The 24,320-nt window shown below is 43.6% G+C and overlaps 1 protein-coding gene across 1 annotated transcript in view; it reads right to left on the bottom strand.

The window, feature by feature from the left end:
- Positions 1-21,778, bottom strand: part of CDHR1 (cadherin related family member 1) — a 29,582-nt gene extending 7,804 nt beyond the window's left edge. Inside the window, exons 1-14 of the mRNA XM_072340596.1 lie at positions 21,565-21,778; positions 20,743-20,838; positions 16,738-16,883; positions 15,854-15,904; positions 14,669-14,758; positions 14,147-14,233; positions 13,299-13,415; positions 11,692-11,835; positions 10,400-10,478; positions 7,653-7,753; positions 6,241-6,444; positions 3,026-3,178; positions 1,933-2,097; positions 619-686 (exon numbers count right to left, since the gene is read on the bottom strand). Coding sequence (XP_072196697.1) covers positions 619-686; positions 1,933-2,097; positions 3,026-3,178; positions 6,241-6,444; positions 7,653-7,753; positions 10,400-10,478; positions 11,692-11,835; positions 13,299-13,415; positions 14,147-14,233; positions 14,669-14,758; positions 15,854-15,904; positions 16,738-16,883; positions 20,743-20,838; positions 21,565-21,625 — 1,562 coding nt within the window. The 5' untranslated portion in view covers positions 21,626-21,778. The remainder of the gene's footprint in view (positions 1-618; positions 687-1,932; positions 2,098-3,025; positions 3,179-6,240; positions 6,445-7,652; positions 7,754-10,399; positions 10,479-11,691; positions 11,836-13,298; positions 13,416-14,146; positions 14,234-14,668; positions 14,759-15,853; positions 15,905-16,737; positions 16,884-20,742; positions 20,839-21,564) is intronic.
- Between the last annotated feature and the right edge of the window lie 2,542 nt (positions 21,779-24,320).

Raw genomic sequence — 24,320 nt, 5'->3', positions numbered from 1 at the left:
GCTTTTACCCTAACAAGAGGAGTTCAGCTCTAACTCCAGGGGATAAAGCATGGAGAAAAATGGATTGTGGGGATGATTGCCTGAACAGCTCATTCTTTTCCAGGTTCTGTGTTCAGGAGATGTGGCTTCCAGCAATGTTATCTGTGACTGACCACTGATTCTAGGCAAGGCTGGGAGCCCCAGCCAGCAGACCAGAGGAACCACTGGGATTGGAGCAGCGTGGGCAAAACCAGTCTATTGGGATTCTCTTACCCCATGCTTCCCAAAGGCAAGGAGAGGGAACTAGAGATCATTACACCATCAAGTAAGCATCAAATTCCATTCTTCCCTGGTGTAGGGTTATAAGGTTTAAATATACTGGATGCTTTGAACATTCAATACAGTTGGCCTTCAGTGTTCAGGTTTATATCTTTGAATGTGTTGTCTTCTTTGATTTATTTTGACAGGAGTTGAAACTCAGCTATTTGTACAGATATATGGAAAGGGAAGGTACAGAGCGAGGAATTTTTTTCCCCCTCAGAATGGACTTTTCACAACTAGACCAACATCTCTCATTTCTCTCCCCCATGTGCTTTAATAGTCTGCTCAAATGTCATTTAGTTTCCTTTTTTAACTTACAGATCTGCTCCCGTTCCATAGATGGAGTACTTGACTTCTCCCCAAAGCCCAGAGTCTGGATCCGTGGCCTTAAAAATAGAAGGGAGTCAGCCTTATTTATTTATTTATTTTTAAATTCCAAAAAAGAAACAGGTTCATTTCTCCCTTAAAAACAAGTCACTTAACAATGAAAAGACTTTGCTCTCCTTACACGGCAACATTTTCAGGGGGAAGTTGCATTAACAGTCGTGCACCTCAAAAACTGTCATTAATAAATGATGACGATGATTATTATTTTTTAATGCAGGCAAATGTTCTCCGTTAGCACAAAGAAATGCACCTGGGTGTTTCCAGGGAGGCAGCTTAGATGCTGCAAGTCTCCCCTCCAGGGCTGGTGCCGGAGACTTTGGCAGGAGAGCCACTAGATGGCTCCATTCATTAACATTGAACTCATCCTTCCTTTACGAGCAGCAACGTTGATCTCAATGACGCAAACTGCCCGCCCTCAAGCATTCCCAATTATCACTGACATATTAATGGGCATTCCCAGGTCAAAATTATTTACTTTAGCCAGAAATTTTTATTATTATTATTATGTCTGCTTGTTTAATTGATTCAGTTCAAAGCAATGCATTAAAGAGGTACAGCTTGCATCTAATAGCTGGAAGCACTACTCCAGCACAGCACCTGTATAACACTCTGATTTTCTTATTATGAAAATGTGAGATTCGTAGGCATATTATTCCCTCCGTGAGGAGGTGCTTACAATAATCTTTCTTTCCCAGCTCTAAGCATTTCGGTGTCATAATCTTGCTTTCAGTAATTGTCTAATTAGGATCGGAGCAGCCAGGTTCTTTCCAGGAAGAGGATACTAATACCCACTAAACAGCCATCTTGTTTTCTTTTTACTCGTACTTAAGCAAGCAAATCCAGTAAATCTAATACCACTTAGTCATAATCAAATATTCCCAATGGACACAGACTTGACCAGGGCTTTCCTAGTACTTGCTGATCATGTGATTTCTCTTAAAAGCAGATGGCCTTTAATTCAAATGAAATACATAAATAGATAAAAAAAAATTGTTGTTCTGAAAAATAGTTGCCTGCAAGCTTATCAATGTATTTTATATATATATATATTAAATACATATATATATTATCTTGTTGATTCTGGAAAGGAACTGGAGCTGAATCCAGAGGCTAAATGGCAAGTTGGCTTTTTAGGATCCCTTCCAACTCAAACAGTTCCATGACTTTATGATTTTTCAGGCCTTTGAGCTGTCTGCACAAATAGCTAGAAAATAGAACGTTTATTTACAAGTGAATAAAACTTACAGTTACAGCAACTACATTTGAACCCCCTGGAGAGTTCTCAGGGATCCTGGCAATGTAGTAGTCAGAGGAGAACTTTGGGACGTTGTCATTGGTGTCCAGCAGGCGTATCGCTACGTCAGCCGTCGAGCTGAATTTCTCTGGTGTGTTCACCTCTATTGCAAGAAGCTACAAAAAAAGAAACAGAAAATGATTACAAAACACATGTTATTACATCTTAAAGGAATGTCCTATTGCAAGTTTTGAGTTTCAAATGGCGCAGAACAGACACAAAACTAATCACACGGAGTGGGTGGGAACAAAACCCAGGAAGTCTGTCTTCTGGACTCTGCTAAAAATGCCATTTTGTATACAAAATGAAACTTAGCTTGTGTTTGCACTCAACTATATAGTTTTGATTTTTTTTTTTTTTTTTTTTAATGTCTACAGGGATTGTCTACACCATTTGATGCGGACAGAACAGAGTATCTATGCTTATGTTCAGAGACAGCTGATGGAAACCAGGCTACATAATTATCTCCATGAACCAATGAATACGTCAAGGAAGGTGATAATTTAAGTTTCCAGCTTTTGGATGAACTCTGGCTCTTGCATGGCTGGCTTGGAGCATCGGTAAGATGGCCTTGGATTGATCTGCAAAGGGCCACATAGGTAGATGCACTCTGACAAAGGCAGTGAGCAATACTGGAAAATGATCTTCTGGTCAGACAGGGTGTTTGGCCAGCCAGTATTCAGTGTATGATAACAAACTGAATTACTTCTGGCTAAGCAGAATTTCTGGCTCCAAGGACATTAGAATTTCACTCTAGCACTGTAAGAACAGCAATAACACCCTTAGAGTTGGACCACATACAGTTTTCACTGAGACTTAATACTCAACAGTTCGTACTGTCTAGAGTAAATTATGGATTTAATGGATGCACCCACTAAACTTTTTGGAAGTTGAAGAAACACAATGGGATATGAGTATTATTTCTGTGGAATATAAATTCAGTCACAAATCATCAGAAAGCTCCACGAGGATGCAGGAGATAAATCCCATCAGATTTATCAGCCATCATACACATGATGGAGAGGGTCCAGAAAGCACAAGTACCTTGAAGGTTAACACCTTGAATTTTTCATAGTCAATAGCAGCAGAATTTTCCACTATTATTGTGACCTGAGCCTCATTCAGGACCGTCTGGGGAACCACTCGGAAGATGCCACCGGGTCCGACAAGACGGAGGTTGAATTTAGCGTTGGCTCCCTGTGAAGAAAAGCAGGTACTGCATGGTTTTTGGTGAATGATGCATTTCTTACAGCTAATGCTGCCTCTGTTTCTTCATGCTGTATAAATTTAGAATCAGTCCCACTGTTCTCCATCCCCAGGGAAAGAAGCTTAGCTATATAATCCCTCCAGCCCTGGTCACAAGACAGATATGGCTTTTCTGTACATAGATTGACAGGCTTGGTTATTCTTTCAGTCATCACAGAAAAGCCCTGCAGCAGGGCTGGCTACTGGAAGCACTCCTTTGGCAAGAAGTTTTTGGCTTCCTGCCTCTTGCTGCAGGACAGTGCAGGTGAGAGGGGTGGCAACGCTTGCGTATGAGCCGGGAAGTTCTGCCTTCTGGTTCCTGCTGAGGGGAGATGACTGACCCACCCGAGCCAAGTCGATGGACCTGTCAAAAAATCCAACATATGGCTTAAGAGCTCGCATCCTGGGATGAGCAGAGCTGTGAAAACATGTGACTTCCAAACAGAAGCGGGACCTGACATCTTACACCAACTGGGTTAAACTGGCCCTGAGCTGTGGCCTCTGAGCCTTTTGGAAGTCAATGTGCCTGGGAGCAGAATGAAATGTGACACAAAACTGACGTCTCCAGGTGAAGGGAAAGACCAAATCCCATCATATAGATAAACCTTATAGATAGGGAGGACCAGAGAAGCGATGATACCTGGAAGGTTAGCAGCACTGGTGTGTGAGATGGCAACGGTGTGCCAGAGTGCCAGACAAACTCTTTAAAATTAGCCAGAGCATGGAGAAGAAAAATGAAGCGGGGATTCCCACATCTCTGCCTTACAGGGGAGCCCACCGAACTGCCTTTCTGACATCACTGCTTTCTGCATCAGTGGAACGATAACACTGGGGTAACAAGCCACATTCCCCAGCTGGCTGGCTCCCCCACAGTCAATCTTCAGATGAAGAATTTCTAATAACAACTTTTGAACAGGATAATTTTGATGTATTCCTGAGGGTCTTGCAGTTCCCACTGCAGCCCTGTGTCAAGAGGAAAAGTATTCCATGGTAGATCCCAAGGAAACAGAAGCGATCCTGCATCTAAGTTCAGTGGTCTGAGTCATTCAGTTCCAAAACCCCCCTCAGCTATACAGGAGACAGCAGGCTTCTTTATGCCAGGCACAAAAGCGTGCAAAGCAAAGCCAGAGCTGTCAGGATAAGGGGAACTGTGCCAGTGGGGAAAACTGACCACAAGAAGCCCTCTGTGCTTGAACCAGCAGCACTGCTGGGGACAGCGCTGCCTGCCTTCTAAGGCTGAGTGATTTTTGGCAGTGAAATCTACCGAACCCAGATTTGCGCAGAGTAAACCATGCCGCATATAGCAAAGCAGACAGCCATGGGACTTAGGAGCAATACAAGGGACAATGACACCAGGCCTTCAATGGTGTCAGCTGGCTAAAGAGAGTGGAGTGAGAAATTTCTGCACAATGTTCTTGCAAGATGGCGTTTCCATCAAACTGTAGATCACAGCTTCCTTCTCAGCTGGACCACCAGAAACATAGATGTCTGTTACAGAAACAAAAGTCTTTATATGAGCGTAAACATTGCTTTCGGTGCCTTGAAACAGTATCAACCTGTAGCGGAAATGCTAAATCAGGGCCCTAACCAGTGATGGAGCACCTGGTGGGAAGGCTGAGCCATCCCAGGTGCACAAAATGCAGCTGAGTGACAGGAAGGGCTGGAGCTGGGATCCACCCCTTCCCAGACCTCATTTAAGGGTTGGCAGTGGAAGCAAGAGCCTTTTTGACTAGGGACCCTGTCTTCCTGAGGCCTTCTGAAGGTAAGTAGCTCATTTTCTTCATTTCTATGTCTGTGGCTGCAGCATCTGGGCTTGTTCTCATTTGCCTTAGTCAAAGGTTTTGCCATCATAGTGCTTTCTATCCTGTGATAACATTACACAACTCAGTCCCTATAGAGTGATGTTGTACTAGTAAGTTTCTTGAGAAGTCTGTGTTTTTAGCTATATTTTTTGCTTATTGTGTAGCCTGGCTTGGTGCCCTGAATATTCAGTGAGTCTAGGTGATATGTATAAGTTTTGTTTCCAGATGAAAGAGATGAGTTTTGTTTCTTTTCTTCTGCTGCAACATCCTCAGTGACAGTAGTAGGATAGATGCAGAGCTGCTTTGAAAGCAGTCATTTATCTGCTTGCTGCAGAGTAGTAGGAGGGAGGGGGAAGAAGCTGGTGGGTTTGATGGAGTACAACACAGTCAAAACAGTGCAATATTAAGAACAGTTGAATAAGAGCATTCTTTGCAATAGAGGTGCAGTTCTTGATGCTTTGAGATTTCTCTTGTTGCTACCTATCCTGAGGTTAACTCAGATGCATCTAGCTTAGGGATTCCTATAGTAACCATTGCTATAGTATCTGTGGGTACCAGATGTCAGTTTCATAACAGGCTGAGATGGATGGAGTCTTCCTTTATTTGGCAAGAGTTGGTTTGACTGTGGCTTTATTTTTAAGATCACGTGAACATATCATTCCAAAGGGCATGATATATCAAAGCATGGATTACAGACTCAGGTTGTAACATAAGCTCTAGAAGGATAATATGCTGTCATAAAAATAATGTAAGGGTGAGGACAGCATTATTTCTGGAGGGCTTTGAGATGCTCTCAACAGAAATTTAAAGCACTTAAAGTTACTAAAGCAATCGGGAGCCCAAAGTAGATATCTAAAGGGCATATGTTCCAGACATAATGCTGACAGCAACCAAATGTAACCAACAGACAAAAGAAATATGTGGCCACGATTCTATTTTAGTGGACTCGAGAGGTGGGCTGCCGATTCAGGACTGCCATTCTTCTCTTTGACATGATGGTCAGACTAAATGACGTAAGACAAACTAAATATGGTGTGGAGTCAAAACACTCTGTGATAATGGACCCTGTAGATAATTTGCCTGACATAAATTTTCTGGAAATGCGTGTGAAACAATTGTGTTCCAAAAAAGCAAAGACCTGACATTTCTCACTCTCATGTCCCTTTCTTCCTTTGGGAAAACAGGGCAAGAAAACTTACAGTTTCCACATACCTGATCTGAATCATTGACAGTAATCTTCAGTCCTCTCAAGATTTCACCCTCTGGGGGATGCTCGTACATGGTCAATTCAAATCTGTTCTGGGGACCGCTTTCTCCATAAAAAGTTGGCGGGTGGTTGTTGAGATCGACCACCCTTATAGTCACTGTGGCGAAGGCGTACGCTGAGACATCGCCTTCTGGGCTGACTTCTGATGCCTGCACAAAGTAAGGAGAGAGAGAACAGCAATAAGGGAATATTCCCTTCTTAGCCACAGCTGGTTCCTTCCTTTGCTCCACGTTTGTGTATTGTTCTGCGTGCCCAAGTCACCCCAACAGCAATTTTGCACAAGCATTCACAGCCTTACATTTCCATAGAAACCTCAGCCTGCTGTACACTGGAACTTGTGATTGTTAGAAAGTTTGGTAATAATTCAGTCCCAACCAAGCTCTGACAGAAAAAATTCTTGTTTTATGAGCTTTGTTTTTCACCCCTGGTAAAAACAGTTTTCTAAAGACGGGTAACCTGGTAAGGTAATTACTTGTCTGAAGTGTTGATGAATTGGAACAGGAAGATGAACTTGACGTTTCCTGAATAACTCGTGTGTTTAATTGGCACAGTTTTGGAAGGACATCAGCTTTGGAACTCTGAGAGATAGGCTCTACTTGCAGAATTGGGGCTGTGTGAAATTTTAAAGGGCAAAATGACAAATCTGTTCTCTGCTTTAGAATTCTGCTTTGTCACCTCGATTGGCTTAATTTATGCTGGGTGTAGGTTGTACAGATGAGCAAATCTAGTCAGTGTTTTATTAACTGAAAAATGAAATCTGTTTAAACAATTCTAACATACTGTCAAACTCAGCTCCTTCAATATAAGGTGTTTATTCTGTCAGGACAGAAACTGTTGTAACAAAACACATCCCTAACTGGCATGTTAGCATCCAAAGGTCTTAGAAACAAAGGTGTTGGTCTGCTGAACCCCTCTGAAGAATTACTGTTCAGTCTTTTAGAGCATGCCAGACTTAGGGCAGTGCTTAATTAAATTACTTACAACACTTGCTGACTTCCTTTTGAACAATTTAGATGTTCACTCATATGGTATTACAGCTCTGCAATATAGAGATATAACTGAATTTCCCTAAAAGATTGTTGTCTTTCTCTGAGTATGGAAAGAAAGATCCTCATCTTGATGTAGGTGCAGTTAGAACTGATAGCAGTACCAAGGTGCCATATCACTTTAGTTATCAGGGGGGATTTGTAAATGATTTCTAAACTCCTAGATGTATAACAATGTACTGTGATGCATCTGGTCACAACAAGATAAGGATCAACACCAACAACAAGCAGGGGATTTCCCTGCAAAGGACCTGCCAGGAAGGTCGGGGTAGCAGGGTAAACCGAGCGCAGCCAGTTCTGTCAGTACATACCTGAACTCTTAGTTCATACACTTCTTTCTTGAGCTGATTTGGACTTTTTATTACAGAAATTGCTCCAGTTGTGTTGTTGATTTCAAATGAACCTTCACTTCCTGCAGTAAACCAAGATATTCCAGTTACATGCCATTCTTTCTGTTTCTGGAACAAGCATGATATACTAACTGTATGCTGTATTAAGCATATCTCTGTCTGTGAATCCACTTCTATCATCACATCTGTGGCTATTTTTATTTTTTATTTTTCCTTAAGCTGAAGCATTTCTATGCCTGGTGCATAGATGAAAGCACAGATGAGGACCTCCAAGACTTTGCTCCCCTAGGAGCTGCTCAGCAGAGCTCTGACCCTGCAGGCAGCTGCCGTCGCTTTCCTTTCTCCTGTGTTTGCAAGGTTCCCTTTAAGCCTCAGCAACCAGGCATGCATGTTTGGTATTTGTTGCCATTATGCTGTCTACTTAACGTGCTGTCTTAGATTAAAAAAAAAAAAAAAAAAGCACTTTTTAATTAGTCAATGCATACATAATTAGGTATCTGAGCAACAGCAACATCTCTCTTGCTAATATCAGCTAAGGTGAGAAATTTGACAATTGATCCTAAAGAAGCTTTGTCACTCTGCAAACAGCACCTTGGGAGAAGCATCTTCTAGTTTTAGACACCCACTTGGTTAATAAACACTCAGCTTCTTGCAAGGCTGGCCTGTATGAAAAGGGATTTAGGAGAATCTAGATTAAAGGCCAGGCTTTTTTCATAGAGGTTGAGGCTGTGCTGCAGGTCTTTTTCTGAACAGAAGACCAGTTACAGGGCTTTGATCCCTTTACATCTGGTGAATTTGCCTTGCTCAGGGAGGGGACAGCTGGCAGCTGAGGACTTGTCCTGCCCTGTGCACCCCCGTGTGCTGTCTCACCTGTAGGATTGGCCACATGCCCTGCTGTGTTGCAGAGCCTATCAGTGAAAGGAGACAAGGGAATATCTCCTAAAAGGGAGGAACTTGAGGCTTTTAGAAAAAAGGATGACAATCTGAAAGCTCAGTCACGTCTATTTCTCTCTAACTCAATTCCAATGTTGTTTTTTTGTTGTTTTGTTTTAAGCCTTATGGTAGGATCCCATTGTGCTAACACCTGCAGCAACCGCAATTTCACTGAAGTATACTTGACATGACTTTGAACATATAATGACTTATTTAAGGGTCAATTACTAAGAAATGTTGGCCTGGAAAGCACATCCTGACTGAGAAGGAGCTGAAATCAATAGCGGTTTTAATTCGCAGTAGCTCACTTTATTGTCTATGTACAGGGTTATGGTGCATAGGGAAACTGATAACTCAGGCTGTGTAGCACTGCACGTTTTCCTCCATTTGGAGTTTTTAGAGGTTTAGAGTACTTTAAGTTGTCCTACACAATCCGAATAAAAAAAGTCTTATTCTTCATAAGATTCCTGTTTGCTGATTTCCTACCACCCCACCCTAACCTTCTCTTCTCCAGATTGAACAGTCCCATATCTCTCAACCTTCCCTCATATGGGAGGTGTTCCAGGCCCCTCATCATCATTGTGGCCCTCCGATGGACTCTCTCTAGGAGTATTCTGTCTTTAACTGGGGAGCCAAGAGCTGGACGTGGTCCTTCAGATACAGCAGAGTAGAGAGGGTAGATCACTTCCATTGACCCACTGACCTGACAGCTATGCTCATTTTAATGTGCCTCATACATGTTCCTCCAACTCCTCTGGTTCATCTGCCTTTCTTTACACTGCCTCAACAGTTTTCTCCCTTGTTTAGCTTCTTTCTGTCCCACTTATTTGTTTTTCCTTCTCATTCTCCACTTTTCTTTTTAACTTTTCTCATTTTTCATCTGTTTTTCTCTTTTGCAATCCCTACTCTACCTATTCCCTTGCATCAGGGGAGAAGGGATGGCAGCATGAGTTCCATTCCATGTGAAGACAAAATCTGAACTTTGACCCTCTCCATCTGCTCTAGACATTGCTATTTAGACAATATAACACACTGAACAATTTCCTGAATAGCTCTGCAAGTCAGCTTCACAGTTCTTGTATGAAACTGTGGGGTCCTGGAAGACTGAGTGCCCTGTTACTATTGAAGTCCTGTTTTGAATGAAGAGAAAACCAAACAAAACCAAAGGTGTAGCTTGGAGCTAAGTGGTTGTCTTCACTAGATAATGAATCATCTATTCAGCAAGCTTTGTACTCATGCTATTAAAAGACAGGCTACAGACGCCCTCAGATGAGTATTAATGTTTTGGTAATATATTCTTTCTTACAGTATGGTTAACAGATTCTCTTCACTAGTAAACATTATTTCTTCCAAGGAAGCCAGAGTTTTGGTCATTTACCCACTTCCATGAGAGTATTAATAAAAATAGTCCTCTTAATGCCATGTCTGTGTCTCCCAATGCATTTTCTCATTTCCTAGATTAAATGACAGAGATGTTCAGTGGCACCAAATGTGTTTCCCTTTATGTTTTCTGAAGCGACACACAGCCTACTAATGCCTAACAAATGGACCACGTTAACAACTCGAAGCACAGTGCTGTGAAGCAGTTACTGAAACTCAGTGAATCCTATCTTATTTTTCTGGTAGGCAGGGCCCTTGAGTGGTTTGAGTTATCTGATGCTATTCCATGAGAGTTGGTTACAGTGTTATTAAGCTTTAGGCTCATCTCTCTCTAATTCAATGTCACATCTAAATTTGACTTCCATTCAGATTTCATATGAGCCAAGTCTACTCACCATTCACAAAGCAGTAATGAATACCGTTTGGCTTTCCTCTGTCTCCATCGAGTGCGACGACAGTGAGGACCTCGGAGCCCTGGGGAGAAATAAGGAATTAGGGTTTGTGCGTTGAGATCAAAGCACAATGAAATCGCAGTGGTGTATTAATAAACTGAATTTCAGTGAATCTTTCTGCTGTATGGTGTGGAGGGAATAGCGATCCTTTTCTCATGCTGTATGGGGGACCCCCTGAGTTCCACTGATTTCCATTGAGAAACATGTTCCTGCCAAGAGACTGTGCCTGTTTGCCCAGTGCCCGGCCACTCATCTTTTTCTTCGGATTTGGAGTAACAAATCTGAGACCTGATTGCTTTGCTTTGCTACTGTGATGCCCTATGGCAGTTGCTAGTCCCATGGTAAATACTGATTTGTTTGTACCTGATAGTTATTTCAAGGTTTATATGTAACTTAGAATAAGTCAATGTACCATACTTTCTGAACATCCACAAAGCATGCAAGCATTACTCCGCCCTGCTGAAATGTAACAGCCTACAGATGGAAATGCAGCATACTGTAATGAATTTACCTTGCATTTTAGGATAGAAATTGAAGACGTGAACTTTCCTGATATGGGAGAAGAATGATGTGACTGGGGTGCCAACACACCAACAATAGTCTAAGGATAAGCTTCGTAAGTAGATACCATTTTTTATCCTATGTATGAAGAAAATGTTAACTGAAACATATGTATCTGGGTGAAAGTTGATCCATATTTAGTATTGTGCCTCTGCTTAGCTGTAGAGAAGACTGGTTAGTTTGCAGCTTCTGGAGTGATATGTGGCTGGAAGCATCAGCAGCATCAAGACTGCTGTGTGGCTGAAAGCACTGTAATAGGAACAAAACACTGACTGGCTAAAGTCTACATTCCCGTTTGAGCAAATCGGACAGTAGGAGTTTCTGAGATGATGGCACAGCTAGGAGATCACTGTACTCCTTAGACTGTCTGTGATGGGTAAGGGGCCTATCTGCAACAGCAGCATGCTGTTCCAGCAGATAAGTCTTTAGGAGAACTCATGTGGTTCCCCTCAGTATGCCCCTGCTTGCTTCGTGTTCTGGTGCTTTTAGGCCCAGTAGGATTTCCTGGGCCCTTCCTCCTGCCTAGATGAGCAGAAAGTGTCCTGTGCTACGCAGATGTCAGGGTTGCCTCAGCCCAGATGATGCCAAGAGGACAGCATGGCAGCTCAGAGCATGTGTTTACCTTGTGTGAGACATGAAAAACTGCACTTATACAGGCCAAAAGCAGGACTTACCGCAAGTGTATCCTCATAGACGTATCCATAGTAGGGAGTGCCAATGAACATGGGAGGAGTGTCCTGAACATCCTCCACGTTGACAGTAACAGTTGTTGTGGCTGAGAACACTTTGTTGTCTCCCCTCAGTTTCCCACCGCCATCCTAGAAAAGAATTCTGCGTCAGATCCCTGTGCTGAAATATGCAGGCAAATCCATTTATGGCACTGTGTGCATCATGTGAGTCTTCACAAACACAGTTCCAGGAATTTCTTATTTCTCCCAGTGCGCACTCCTTTGTACTGCCCTGTTCCCATCCCTTTTCCATCTGTTCCACTTTCTCTCTGATTGGGCAGGCACCTTGTGAAGCCTCAGAAGCACTTCCTTCTATTAATGTAGTTGTGCCTATTTATGCAGTCATATGTTATTACTTAATCAACAGCACGAAGGACTGAGAATTCAAGCTGTTTTTTCTTTTTGTTTGTTCTTTTTGGTTATTTTTTGTGGGGAGAGATGATAAGAGAAAGCTAGAAACAGATGCCAAAAGTTAGCATATCAAGACAGCAGTCTTTGCAGTAGCAAAGCAGTGCATTTTCAGAGGAAGATTAAACAGCTGAGTGTGACCAAAGTCTCTCAGGGGTTCTTCTATGGCCTAAGTGAGAGCGTGGTGGAGCACAAACCCAGGAGCTGTGCATTAACCACAGCATATAAACAGTCTCTGGAGACCTGGTGGTACGGCAAGGCCAATTAGAGAAATGCCTCACAGTTTCAGAAGCTTTTAATGCCCTCAGCCTCAGAGCACCATCCAGAGGTCTGTGGCCATGCTGGTGTGAATTGTTCTGCCTATCTGCTGTGGCCATTCTGAGAGTTCCATCCTAGGGAAGAGATTTGCTCCTTACTTCCCAAAGGCAGCAGTTTGCCCAAATTGTGTTATTATTCATCAGCTGAATCCTGGCTAAATAAATAACATAGTCTGCATATTTTTCTCAAAACAAGAACCTCACAGTCACTGTAAGTAGCAGCAAAGTTATTCTGTTTCCACCCATGTGGCTGGCTGCTTGACCGCTCTCCGCAGGATCCTGGGAGACTTTACTTGGGAAACTGCCACAGGCACCATACTGCTGAGAGCAACAGTGGCAAGAAAGGATTTGCAGCAGCAGCTGTGGGATTTATGTGAGATCACACAAAGTGGCAGAGGTGTGGAATGAAGAAATGAAGATAAACTCTTCGAGAGCTCTGCTGCTGTTGTGACAGGGCCGCGTGCCAGGCAGCATGAGGGAGTCCAAAGGGACTGATGCATCCCAAAGCTGGGGCTGACGATGCCTATGTTTGTTTCTGAGTGACTATCAAAGCATACTGTTGACTTTCTTCAGAGGAGATCTCTGCGCTGGCACTGGTGACTGAACTCTGTGTGGGGAATCTGCCCTGGCCACCTCAGGATGTTGCCAGGCAGCAGGCGCTGGCCAGCTTTCCACTTTGCCTCTCCCTGGTACTCTCTGCTCCTTCAGATGTGGCAGAGGGAGTGACTCTGCTGTCTCAACATTACTTGTCTTATTTTTTTTTAACCTTAATTTCCCTACTCAAATGCAATCCTTCATCTCCTCCAGTTTCAGCAGAAAGCTTTGTACCTTGGCTACCACGACGACAAAATGCGTTCTTGACTTCTCGTAGTCCAGGGTAACCCCCGATTTGATGCGCAGGACGCCGCTGTGACGGTCTATTGTGAACTTATTAGCGTGGATGTTCTAGAGGAAAAGGGAAGGAGGAACAGCAGAAGATTACAGGTACAGAAATAAAATTTCTGTAGCGATTAATCTTCTATTTCATCTGCTAAGGGAAAAGACTAGAATAATGATACAGCTTGGGTGAATAATGTATGTGATGAATTTCACCTCTGTGTGTTCATGAACAATTCATGAACCAGCCACAAGCCTTTCATTATTCAGAATAAATCAGGTAGCTTCAGTGTGGATTTCAAAAGTATTCTTCATAGTGAACAGAAACCTAAAAGACATCCGACTTTCAAAAGGGCCTGACAATGTCTCCCTCCCCTTATGGAGAGAATCCATAAACACACAACTTTGGGTTACCGTGTACCGCGGTCACTATCAGACACTCTTTGTCCTTTTGATAGACATTGCTACCTGCCCGCACCAAACCTTCTGAGTGTTCTTTCTGAGCAACTTAAGAACTGTGCCAAAGCATTTTTTCAAAATCTAGACTTATTTAGTTATTTTTTTGTTACAGAAGTATATTAACTAGGCCTGGAAGCTTGAAATAGCTGTTCCTGGCTTCAGAGTCTATTGGCTTACTGGAAAAAGCCCCGTGCTCGGCTGCTCACTGGCAGACAATATATGTTTGCCAAAGCTTGTTTTCTTGCGCGTGCTAAAGAATTGTCCCTATAGACACTAGTAGCAGCTCAGTCCTCTGAATCTTAAATGAGAGATGAGTCTTGAAGGTACAGAAGATACTTTACCTGCAAGAAGTAGGTGATGCTTCCTCCAGAACCAGTGTCTCTGTCCACTGCCTCGATCTTATAAATACTGCTGCCAGAGGGAGAGTTCTGTGACCAAAAAGAAGTACAAGATTCAGAGAGAAGTGGCAAAGCAGCAGAACTACAAAAAGTGAAAATGGAGCGTGCAAGGAGGCAGAGAAAGGGAGTGATGGTAGAAAAAACACTAATGAATGAGGGAACTAAACAGGCAGGAAATTAAGAATGGAGGAAACTGAAGCTGAACAAGGAAGTAAAGCTTTCTGGAAGAAACAGGACAGGAGATCTGCTAAAACAGAGCGTACTCTATTTCAACCGAAACCAATTCTAAAATCACATTGTGGAACTTACCTGCTAAGTAGCATGCCTTAAGTCCATATCAACTTTGGCCAAACCCCATAATAAAAGAATGCGAATTAGCCCTACACATCTTGTGACTTCAGTGAAAACATTCTGGCTCTTCTTTACATTCTACTGAAAGATAGCATGCAAAGAGACTTCACCAACCTCTGGGACTTGGACTATGTAAGGTGTATTGATGAACTCCGGGCTCTCATCATTAGCATCTGTTACAAGGATCCTCACTTTCTCTGAAACCTGGAGGACAATGTGAAGAACTCATTATGACTCTTGCTCTTTATATAGCAGGTTGTAGACTGAGGCCAATTTTCAAAAGTCTTTTTTCTGTTTTATGGCATTCAAGCTACTGCGACGCATTTTATGAGAATACCTAAAACACTAAAACACTGCATAAGTTGGTACCTGACAGCCAAGAGCATTAATTAATATCTCAATTGATATAATTTTTCTAGGTCAACTGCACGCAGAATTTGAATGTGTGATTACATGCTTTTAGTATTTAACAGTCTAGCCTGAACAATATGCCTTTTTAAAACCACAGAACCAAAATATATTTGATCAACAGAACTACACGGATTTCTGCAAAGTGGGCAAGTGGATGTGATCCCATTAATAGCTATTTACAGACATGATGAGAGCTGTTGTGCCAGTGGGGCGTAGGTGCACTCCAAACATAGGATAATTTCGCTCCGTTTGTTTGAGATGAGGAAGAGCTCTAGAGTTATCTGATTTTAGGGGTAGTCAGAGAATTGGACTGTTGTGGTGTGTCTAGGGGCAAAGCCCAGGTCCTCTTACAGGCAGACTAATATGCTGGCCGTGTAAACTGAAAATGTCATGCAAATTTGTAGAACTAGGGCTGGCTGCTTGTGCCTCATATAAGCCCTTAATGATTAGACATGATCAAAGCTGTGTCCAGCAGCAGTCAAGAAAACCACCTTGGCCTCAGGAAATCTTCTTAATGTCACTCTGGAGAAACATTATGGGGGTGGAGGGCCAGTCAGCTTTGCATGTCTAACTGGTTACAGTCCTTTTATACTTAGCGCCAAAAAAATCTTCATCTCTTTCTTAGTTATGATTCCCACTGAAAATTCATGGGAAGCTGCTGTTATTCTGTGAACTACTATGTCAAGCTTTCAGCTCACGCTGTAATTACCCTCAAAAAACTGGAGCGAGATCTGAGTTACTGGCAGTCTGGTGTTTCTTGAATCAGGAGGTGAGGCTCTAATGAGGTTGTATTTTCTGATAAGATGAGATAGTCCCTGCAAGGTAATTTAATGAAAGGAGGTACAATTGCAGGCTGAGCAGATGGACAAGTTAGAGTTAAATACTTACTGTACTCATGCCATCTGAAATACTGACGATGACTTCAATCTCATCTTCTTTCTGTAAAACAGTAGCATACATTGGTTAGATGCTTTTGCTCTTACTGGGGGAGGAACTGCAGACTTAAACACATCTCAGCATGTACAAGAAAATAGCAACTGATACAAGAAAACCACCGCAGCAGAGACTAAGGAGACCCCTCAGAGCCTTCAGCTAAAGTACTCCGCAGGCTTTCTGGACTTATGGTCAAGAGATGGCTGCTCCAGGAATTCATGTGGCATTATGAAGCACTATTGAAAAAAATCAGTCATCTTTGTAAAGAAATACTTCCTAGAACAGCATTATTAGTTGAAAATTATTCTGTGTCAGTATGCAGCATTTTGAAAGGTTTACTCAGTATTTTGTTGCCTTTAATGCGTGCGCAACACGATGGGTGACATCTGCGCTCTCAGAAGAAAGTTGTCTTCACTCCCATCTTTAACCCAAGTGATTGAGGGTTAACAGAGGGTGAAATAACCAGAAATGTGTCCTCAGACACCGCTTATATAAATTTCTACTTCCCAATATGACAGGAGAGTTCTGAAGAAATTTAGTTGTGTCTGAGGATTAAAGGACTGTTCTTGATAGTGTGCAGATAGGGGCAGATATGAATAAAAAATAAACTCTGCTGACAGAAGCTTGAAAAAAAGCCCTCAGCTGCCAGAATTTTGATCGTAGTGTCAGTGGTTCAAGTCAACTGGAAAACAACCCGATGGGGGAATTATAGCATCTCAGAATTACAAGTTGCACGTCACAGGTACAAACAAGTTGGCATTGTCCCTCAAGTACATCGATCGAGTGAAAGTCAAGGAAATTCCAGGAAAGCAGAGCGAGGGCATCTCACTGAACACTACCTCTCTGTCAAGTTCCTCAATCAGCGTCACGTTTCCAAGGTTCCCATCAACAGAAAAGTAGCGCCTGGATCCAGCCTCATAGGTCAGGCCGTACGTCACGGGATCTCCTTCCGGATCAGTTCCATTCAGAGTATACACATGGGCACCTGAAAAAGTAGCCACTGAACACTTCTCTGTGGTTATGTCAGCGGTGAATATTTCATCAGCCTGCTTCCTAGGGACTTAGCCATTCTGCAGCAGGCAAAGCTTTTGCGAATCAAACCTGCTGCGAAGTACGGGCATGTGGGCAGTTCAGTGGTTCCAACTATGGGCTTGTACCCTGACGGCTAAACTGAATTCACCAGTGCTGTTTTTCCTCATTTAGAGGCCTTTCCTGTGCAGCTGTACCATTTGCACCACAGAGTCTACACAGCTAACAAATTCCTGACTATCAACCCAGGCGAGTCTGAAGCGATGCTGCTGTAGAACAGGGAAACAACCTTGGCAGCACCAAAAGGCCCTCCCACAAACCAGCCTGGGCTGAAGGCAGAGCTCCCACTGGATAAAACACGGGCTCAGGAGACAAAGGGACATCTGTAAACTTCTTTGCTTTCAGAGATAGAAGCAGAAGTCTTCCTTCCTGTTTAGCTCCCATCGTTACTTCTCTCTCATTAACTGCTCTACTTAGCACATCCGCTTGTGCGCATACCACCGAATAAATTTTCTAACTTCACCAATACATTTCCTTCACAAGCTGGAGAAAGAAAGATCGTCATTTCTATTTTTACACATCTGAGAACTAAGTGCCAGTTTTCACAGTAAACTGACTTGGTGTAACAGAAGTGATAATTTCCAGGGGAGTTATAACACCCACACTTTCAAAAGATGGTGAGTGTTTATTGATATCATTCTTATTAAGCTTGGATGTCTGTCATTCTACTGTGCATTAATATCTTCATCCAAACAACTGCGGGCACTTCGTGATTATCAGTAACTGAGCCTGATATATAAAACACTTTTCTGTAGTTTTCTTGTACCTCATGGCAGCCTGCTGTGATCGTGGAGCCTTATCAGAGAGACCCAGGTTATGGAGATACAGAACAGAAACTGAGAGGGACGTGCACGGACAGGCCACCCCACCTGAGGTTATTCACCTGTTTTCTATGTGCCCCTCCAGGAAAGGCGATGAGCAATCAACACCAAGCTCACAAATAGCTCTGGACTGCAAGCTCACCGTAGGGCGAGGAGCTAATAGAGGACACTGACCATAAACCATGACCCCAGACCTATTCTTTATGGACCACTGCTGCTGCTGCTTTCCACCTGCACCCTGGCTGACTTGGGAGTGGAGGTGGCTGCGCCAGAAAACAGCAAAGGAACTGAAGGAGCCGTGGGGGAAGCTTGAAGGATGGAGAGATTTCAAGCTGTCAGACAGCCAGAAGCAGACAGCGGGGAGCTGGAGCTGTGAGCGCAAAGAAGTGCTACTGCAAACTGCTTTCAGCGGGAGGGAGCACATATGTGGAGGCATGGGGAAAAAAAAGAAAGAAGAAAAGCAAGCATGAGAGGAATGCAGAAATCTCCTAAGCACTGCCTGGACTTTCAGAAGTGAGCCCTTATGGGCGTGCTTCGATGCCTTGTTTTGCATCTCAGCGTTCTGCTATGAGGGCTTACAGGATTAATGGGGTAAGATGAAGCAAACAACCTGAAATAGCATCTCACACACACTCTAAGACCTTGATTAGGGTCACATACGTCTTGTATGTACACAGGCAGCTCTTTGCTGAGAGCTCAGCACCAAACATCCCTGCCTGCCCCACTGTGTGACTACTCAAACTGCAGCTGCCGCTTCAGCTCATTACTTTTCCCCTGGTTCTTATGCGTGCCACTGGAAGGGGCTGCTGCTCTGGCCCCTATGACAACAAGTCGTCTAATGATCTGCAGTTCTGAAAGGAATCTGGAGATACATGGGCAATTCCAAGCTGCCACATACAAATAGCAACTGTTTTCTTTATGGTAAACTTACATCATGAGGTAAATAACCAGTGGTCCACAGCTGCCTATGAGGTATACCACGAGGGAAAAGAAGATCAGCTCAAAGATGACACAAGCACGATAATGTGCTTTTCTGGAACTTGGCACGTTTTTGCAGCTGCAGCATTTCTTTCTGCATCAGCATAGACAACCATCACCTCCTTTCGGTGCTCTGAACTACCACATGTCCCACACCTGCACGTGCTGGCGATTGGAACTAACACACAACTCGTAACCTCAGCAGAGCCAAAGCCTGTAGCGTTTCTGGAGGTTTGTTAAAGCTTGTGGTGTTGATCCCATCAGATGCTGGCTGCAGCTGAGGCACAGCCAAATAAAGCATCCTCCCTGAACTCCCATTTCTTTGTGAGCACAGAGAAGACCGGATGCCAACCCGCCCCTTCATTTCTGCAGCACTAACACTGACAAACTGGTACAAACTGCAGCCCTGCAAGGGGGAACATCTCTGACCGTGCCACTCTCAGCTCACCATCCCCGTGGAGGTTGCTGAAGACCCAGCAGGGAGCAGCCAATGCTCTGTAAAGGCTTGCAGGCCAGCGGCACACCAGGGTCAGAGCCCAGTGGAATGGCTGCCTGCAGTGCAGTGGGGGCTGGCAGCCGTCACCCATGTGGACTGGGTCAGGTCTCACTTTGTTCCAGTATGCACCTCATGTTACAGGTGCTATCTACACGAGTATGGAAGCTATCCCACCATCCAGCCTTGGTACAGCAACCAGCTGAGTATTTCTGGTGGCTGAGGCCGGCTGTGGTTTCAGGCAAATCTGGGCAAAGGCACAACACAAATCTCAGCTTCTTGGTCTGCATGTGCTTCTGTACTGCTGTTGGTCCTCAGCTGAGGCTTCCACCTAAGCCTGGCTGAGCTTACAGCAAAGCCCTGCTGCATCATAAGCGAGATCAATGCCCGGTCACCCTCTGCATGCGTCTCTTCTATGCTCTGCAATGCTTTCTTCCCCTCTGCTTCTCTGGTTGAAGAACAAGAGTAGAAGTCGCTGCCTCCCAGCCATCTGCTCCTCACCTCGAACATGCCCAGTGTGGATCTTAGCTGGCATTTAAATCTCCTGGCCAGAAACTGAGATTTTTGAGCAAGCCCCAGGTACTGAATGTCTGGCCACGGTTAGGAAGCCTGTGCCCTCAGCCTGCCCTCAGCTCTGTCTCCACTGCTGCCTGAGCCCTTCCAGGGGAGGGGCTGGGTGCAGCCATCCTGTGTGCACATGGGCAATAGTAAATGGGTGCTCGGGTACTCTGTTGGCAATAGTTGAGTACTTTTCTTTACAGACAAACAAGCAAAGCCTAAAGAAAACCCCAGCGCTACACCTGGAGGTCTTCATGACAGTGATTTATTATATGTAGCATTTTTTAGGCCTTAGCAAGTTATCCTTTTCCCACGGGAAATGCTGATTATTAATCATCCATTTTTTTCCTATTGCATTTTTGTTAAATGCAATTACAGTTTTAAAAAGAAATGTGTAAGCCCACCCACAAAATATTCTGAGTCAGAAAATGCATCAGTTTTTGAATTGTCAGTAAACCAAAACTGGACTTGTTTAAGAAGAAACTGTTGTTACCAAGCAGTTCTCACTCTAAGCAGAAATGCATTCTACCATTTGTGCTGTACATGAGGAACATGGTGACTCTTCACAGAAAACCGTGCCTCTCACTTTGCCATGTACAGCTTGCTCTTTTCAGGGCTGACAAAGTTATCGGAGATAATTTTGTTCTCTCTTCTCATGAGCACTTACAGCCCTGATGAGAAGATCCCAAAGGTCCGTGCTCTGATGCCGTGAACACGGACCGAGGAAAGGGGAGCAAAACATCATGCTTTAAATTACAGCTGAGATTCAAATGTGCCGTTGTAAATCAAAAGCTCGAAAAGAAAACCCACAGTGTTTAACACCACCTATGACAAAAGCATGCTGCTGATCAAAAGAGCAACTGGCTTCAGCTCCGTATTTCAATCGTACGTGTTTGAATACTGACCAACAGGTGTGTCCTCGGAAAGGCTGAGGAGCGCCATGTTCCCATTTGTGCTCCTGGCTCCGTTGTCGAAGAAATAGGGGGCATAATTTGCCTGAACTGCAATTAAAACAGAAGCCAAAGAAAAGCACGTCATCGGTGGCAGTTACCAAGCTATTACCGACGCTCAGTAAACACGAGCTCCGTGGGGAACACTACAAGGGCACAACAAACCCATCGCTGCAGTGCGCTTTCAGGGTTCTATCTGCACAGGAACTTTCAATGCAATCACTTCTATGTGCTACCGTGCGTTCACACAGCAGCCAGCAGAGAAGAAGAGCATGTAATAAAACATCGAGGGAGCGAAACCAAGCAGCAGGATCTCTCTAAGAAGTCTCAGTCTGCTCTGGGCATCATCGTTGCAAAACGTTAACCCTCCTGGCAATGCCCGCAAGCCTCTCCCTGCACTGCACGAGCGGGTCTGCAGCTTGAGGTGCCTCAGCACCAATCCCAGCGCTCTGAACACATTCTGCCTTAAAGTTATGCCTACCACACGAGCAATTAGCCAGAATTAAATTGTTACTTACTTCCTGCCAGACAACAGCAGAGTTTAAGAAAACAAAAAACAAAGAACAGGTTAGTGGTGTGCCTACTGACACCTTCGCTTCAAAACAGCCCATCTGAAACAAATCTATGTAAGCACAGAGGGGAACAATTGCACGGGGGTCAGCAGTTGGCACGGAAAATATTTCAGGACAACATTACCACATCAGTAAGGATTACCATAGGATTTAAGGTTGTGCTGGACCCTCCTATATTCTTATTTAAATCGATGATTTTACTCACCCAGGCAAACATGCACCAGATGGAGAAATAAGGAAGGGACAAAGTGCCTCACATGCTTCATCCTGCTGGAGAAGGTGACAATTTCTTCTCTGTTTCAAGGATTTTAATTTGTTTTTCTCTGAATCGTTCAGGAAAGCGTCCTTCAGGCTGATGCAGGGGAGAAATGTGCAAGAGGCAGTAACAGATGCTAAGATGTTAAGCGGATGACACGTCTTAATTTCTGAGGAATTTAAAGAAGCTCCTTCCTACCCACTAATTAGAGTGATTAGTTTGCAGGGAGCTGTGGAACTCAGACAAGACTTGGAGGAAGCCGTGTACCTCTCACAGGTTCGGCTGCTGAGTTTGCGCTGCCCAAACGTGAAAGTCAGAGAAAAGGTGAATCTGAAGGTTTCTTTCTTTCTAATGTCTCTAATCCTCTAAGCCAGCCCTCTGCTTCTAAGGGGCAGACAAGGTTTCTCTTTGCTTCAGGACATTACAATAAACCATAAAGGAAGAAAGTCTAACCCAAGCAGCAAGGAGTAAATGCCATTGTTACTGGCTTAAAGGAGACGATCACATATATGATGGCAGAGAATACAAAAATTGCACACTGAAAATACAGAAGACAAAAGGGCTCCCCTCCCTTTCCCCCCTCCCACCTCCCCTGTGAGTTGGGAAGGTTATTTAATTGTTAAATGCAAGCATTTCTGGAAACACCTTGCATTCAGCAAGCAATTTGTCACCAACACGCTAAAAACACAGAAAAACTTCAGAACTAGCTTTTCTTTATTGCTTTGGTTCTCTGCGCATAAAACCTGTCTGTGTTAATTAAAATACATGTATCATCAGTTAATCATAGAGCTAAAAAGCAGTCAGTCTGGGAAAGCTGATGACCAAGTTTTTGGCTGCTGAAAGGAACTCCCTCAAGTGTGATGCTTCTGGTCAGGGATGCTTCATAGAGGATTAGCTGTTTAGGTGTGACTGTAGGCAGAATTTATCATTCTGCTTTGTGAAGATCTCTGCAGCTGTCAGATAACCCAGCTGAACTATGGCGTCTCTGCTGTTAAGTATAGAATATTGAAGATCTTTGATTTATTTTGTCATTTTCAGTAGGAAAGTAACCAAAGCAGAGCCATTTTGCTATCCCACTAGCCTGGTTTTAACGGAAATGGGCACTTTATTGCATGGTTTTGATCACTGCGTTGCGGTGAGAAAAACAAACACCAGCATACAGTTGAAAATGCATGAATAAAAGCAGAAGGATTAGTTCCTGTTAATACAGTTTACTCCTCATGTACTATTTATTTATGTAAATGAATTTTGAGGAGGGCATCAGAAGTATTGGAAATTCAGACTCGAATTTCCAACCTTTTTTTTTTTTTTTAATCCCCATTACTTGCAGCATAGTTCACGTGGCCATTGCATTTAGTTGCTTGGGGGTGGCCACTCAGGTGCATTCTGGGCAATAAGAAAAAACTCTATTGTTTCAGCTCATCAGATATGCTATTTTGGGAGAGCAATCCACATTGCTGATCGTTCCTTACTACTCACTTATACAGTTAGTTGCCTGTTTGCTTAATTAATGCTGTTATGGCAGAAATTAGCTCAGAGATGAGAAGGCTCCAGGGAGAACTCGTTGTGGCCTTCCAGTACTTGAAGGGAGTGTATAAACAGGAGGAGGAACGGCTGCTTACAAGGGTGGGTAGCTGGCTCAGTTGTGACGGAGAGAGATATAAGCAGTTCAGTGAAGTAATTTCAGAAGGCTTAGGGCCCAATAGTGTGCAGAGAAGTGGCATCAGTGCCTCTTTGTCCTGGTGTTTGGCTGTGAGTTCGGCTGTCATCTTTAATTTTGGCTGTGTGAAAGGTTTCTGTCACCTGTAGAAACCTCATGAGTATTGAACGCTGCAGTGAACTTCTCAGCAATGTTTTTCCACTCTGTTTTGAATTACTGTAGCAATCCCTTGTTAAAGCAAAGCTAGGTGAAACATCACTGACTGCAATTCCTCTTTGAATCAGCTGTAGCATCTTATAGCCACTTAAGGATAAATCTTTCCAGTTATGAAAGACAGAGGTAATTAACAAGCAAATGGGAATTCATCCACAGGCGTGTGTGTGTATGTTTGTAAGCTTTGTTTGCCTTCACGAGTGTCTGTGGATCTCACAAAGAAACTTGTGGAAAAATGAGTTGCCCTGTATTGACCTGGTCTTGTTTTTAATTTCTATAAGATCCTGAAAGAAAATGTAGATGTCCTAATTTTGATAACTTAGACATAACATATGCTTTTTATCAATGTATGAGAATGTACTCTGTTTCTGTTAGTCCAGAAGTTTTACCTCAAAGCAAAGGACCCATTTGGAGCACCGAGTCCAGAGCGGGGGGTCCCCACGCAAGAAGGACATGGAACTCTTGGAGCAGGTTCAGAGGAGGCCACTAAGGTGATCAGAGGGCTGGAGCACCTCTCCTGTGAGTAAAGTTTGAGGGAGATGTGATTGTTTAGCTTGCAGCAGACAAGGCTCTGGGGAGACCTCATTGTGGCCTTAAAATACTTGAATGGAGCATGTAAACAGAAGGGAAATGACTGTTTACATGTGTTGACAGTGACAGGACAAGGGGGAATGATTTTAAAACGAGACAGGAGAAGTATAGATCAGATATTAGGAGGAAATTTTTAACCCAGAGGGCGGTGATGGACTGGAACAGGTTGCCCAAGGAGCCTGTGGGTGCCCCATCTCTGGAGGCATTCAAGGCTAGGCTGGATGTGGCTCTGGGCAGCCCG

The sequence above is a fragment of the Excalfactoria chinensis genome, chromosome 6 (genome assembly GCF_039878825.1).
Source record: "Excalfactoria chinensis isolate bCotChi1 chromosome 6, bCotChi1.hap2, whole genome shotgun sequence".
Classification (NCBI taxonomy): Eukaryota; Metazoa; Chordata; class Aves; order Galliformes; family Phasianidae; genus Excalfactoria; species Excalfactoria chinensis.
The sequence above is the reverse complement of the archived record's forward strand: the minus strand, read 5'-3'. Positions and strand labels throughout refer to the sequence as shown.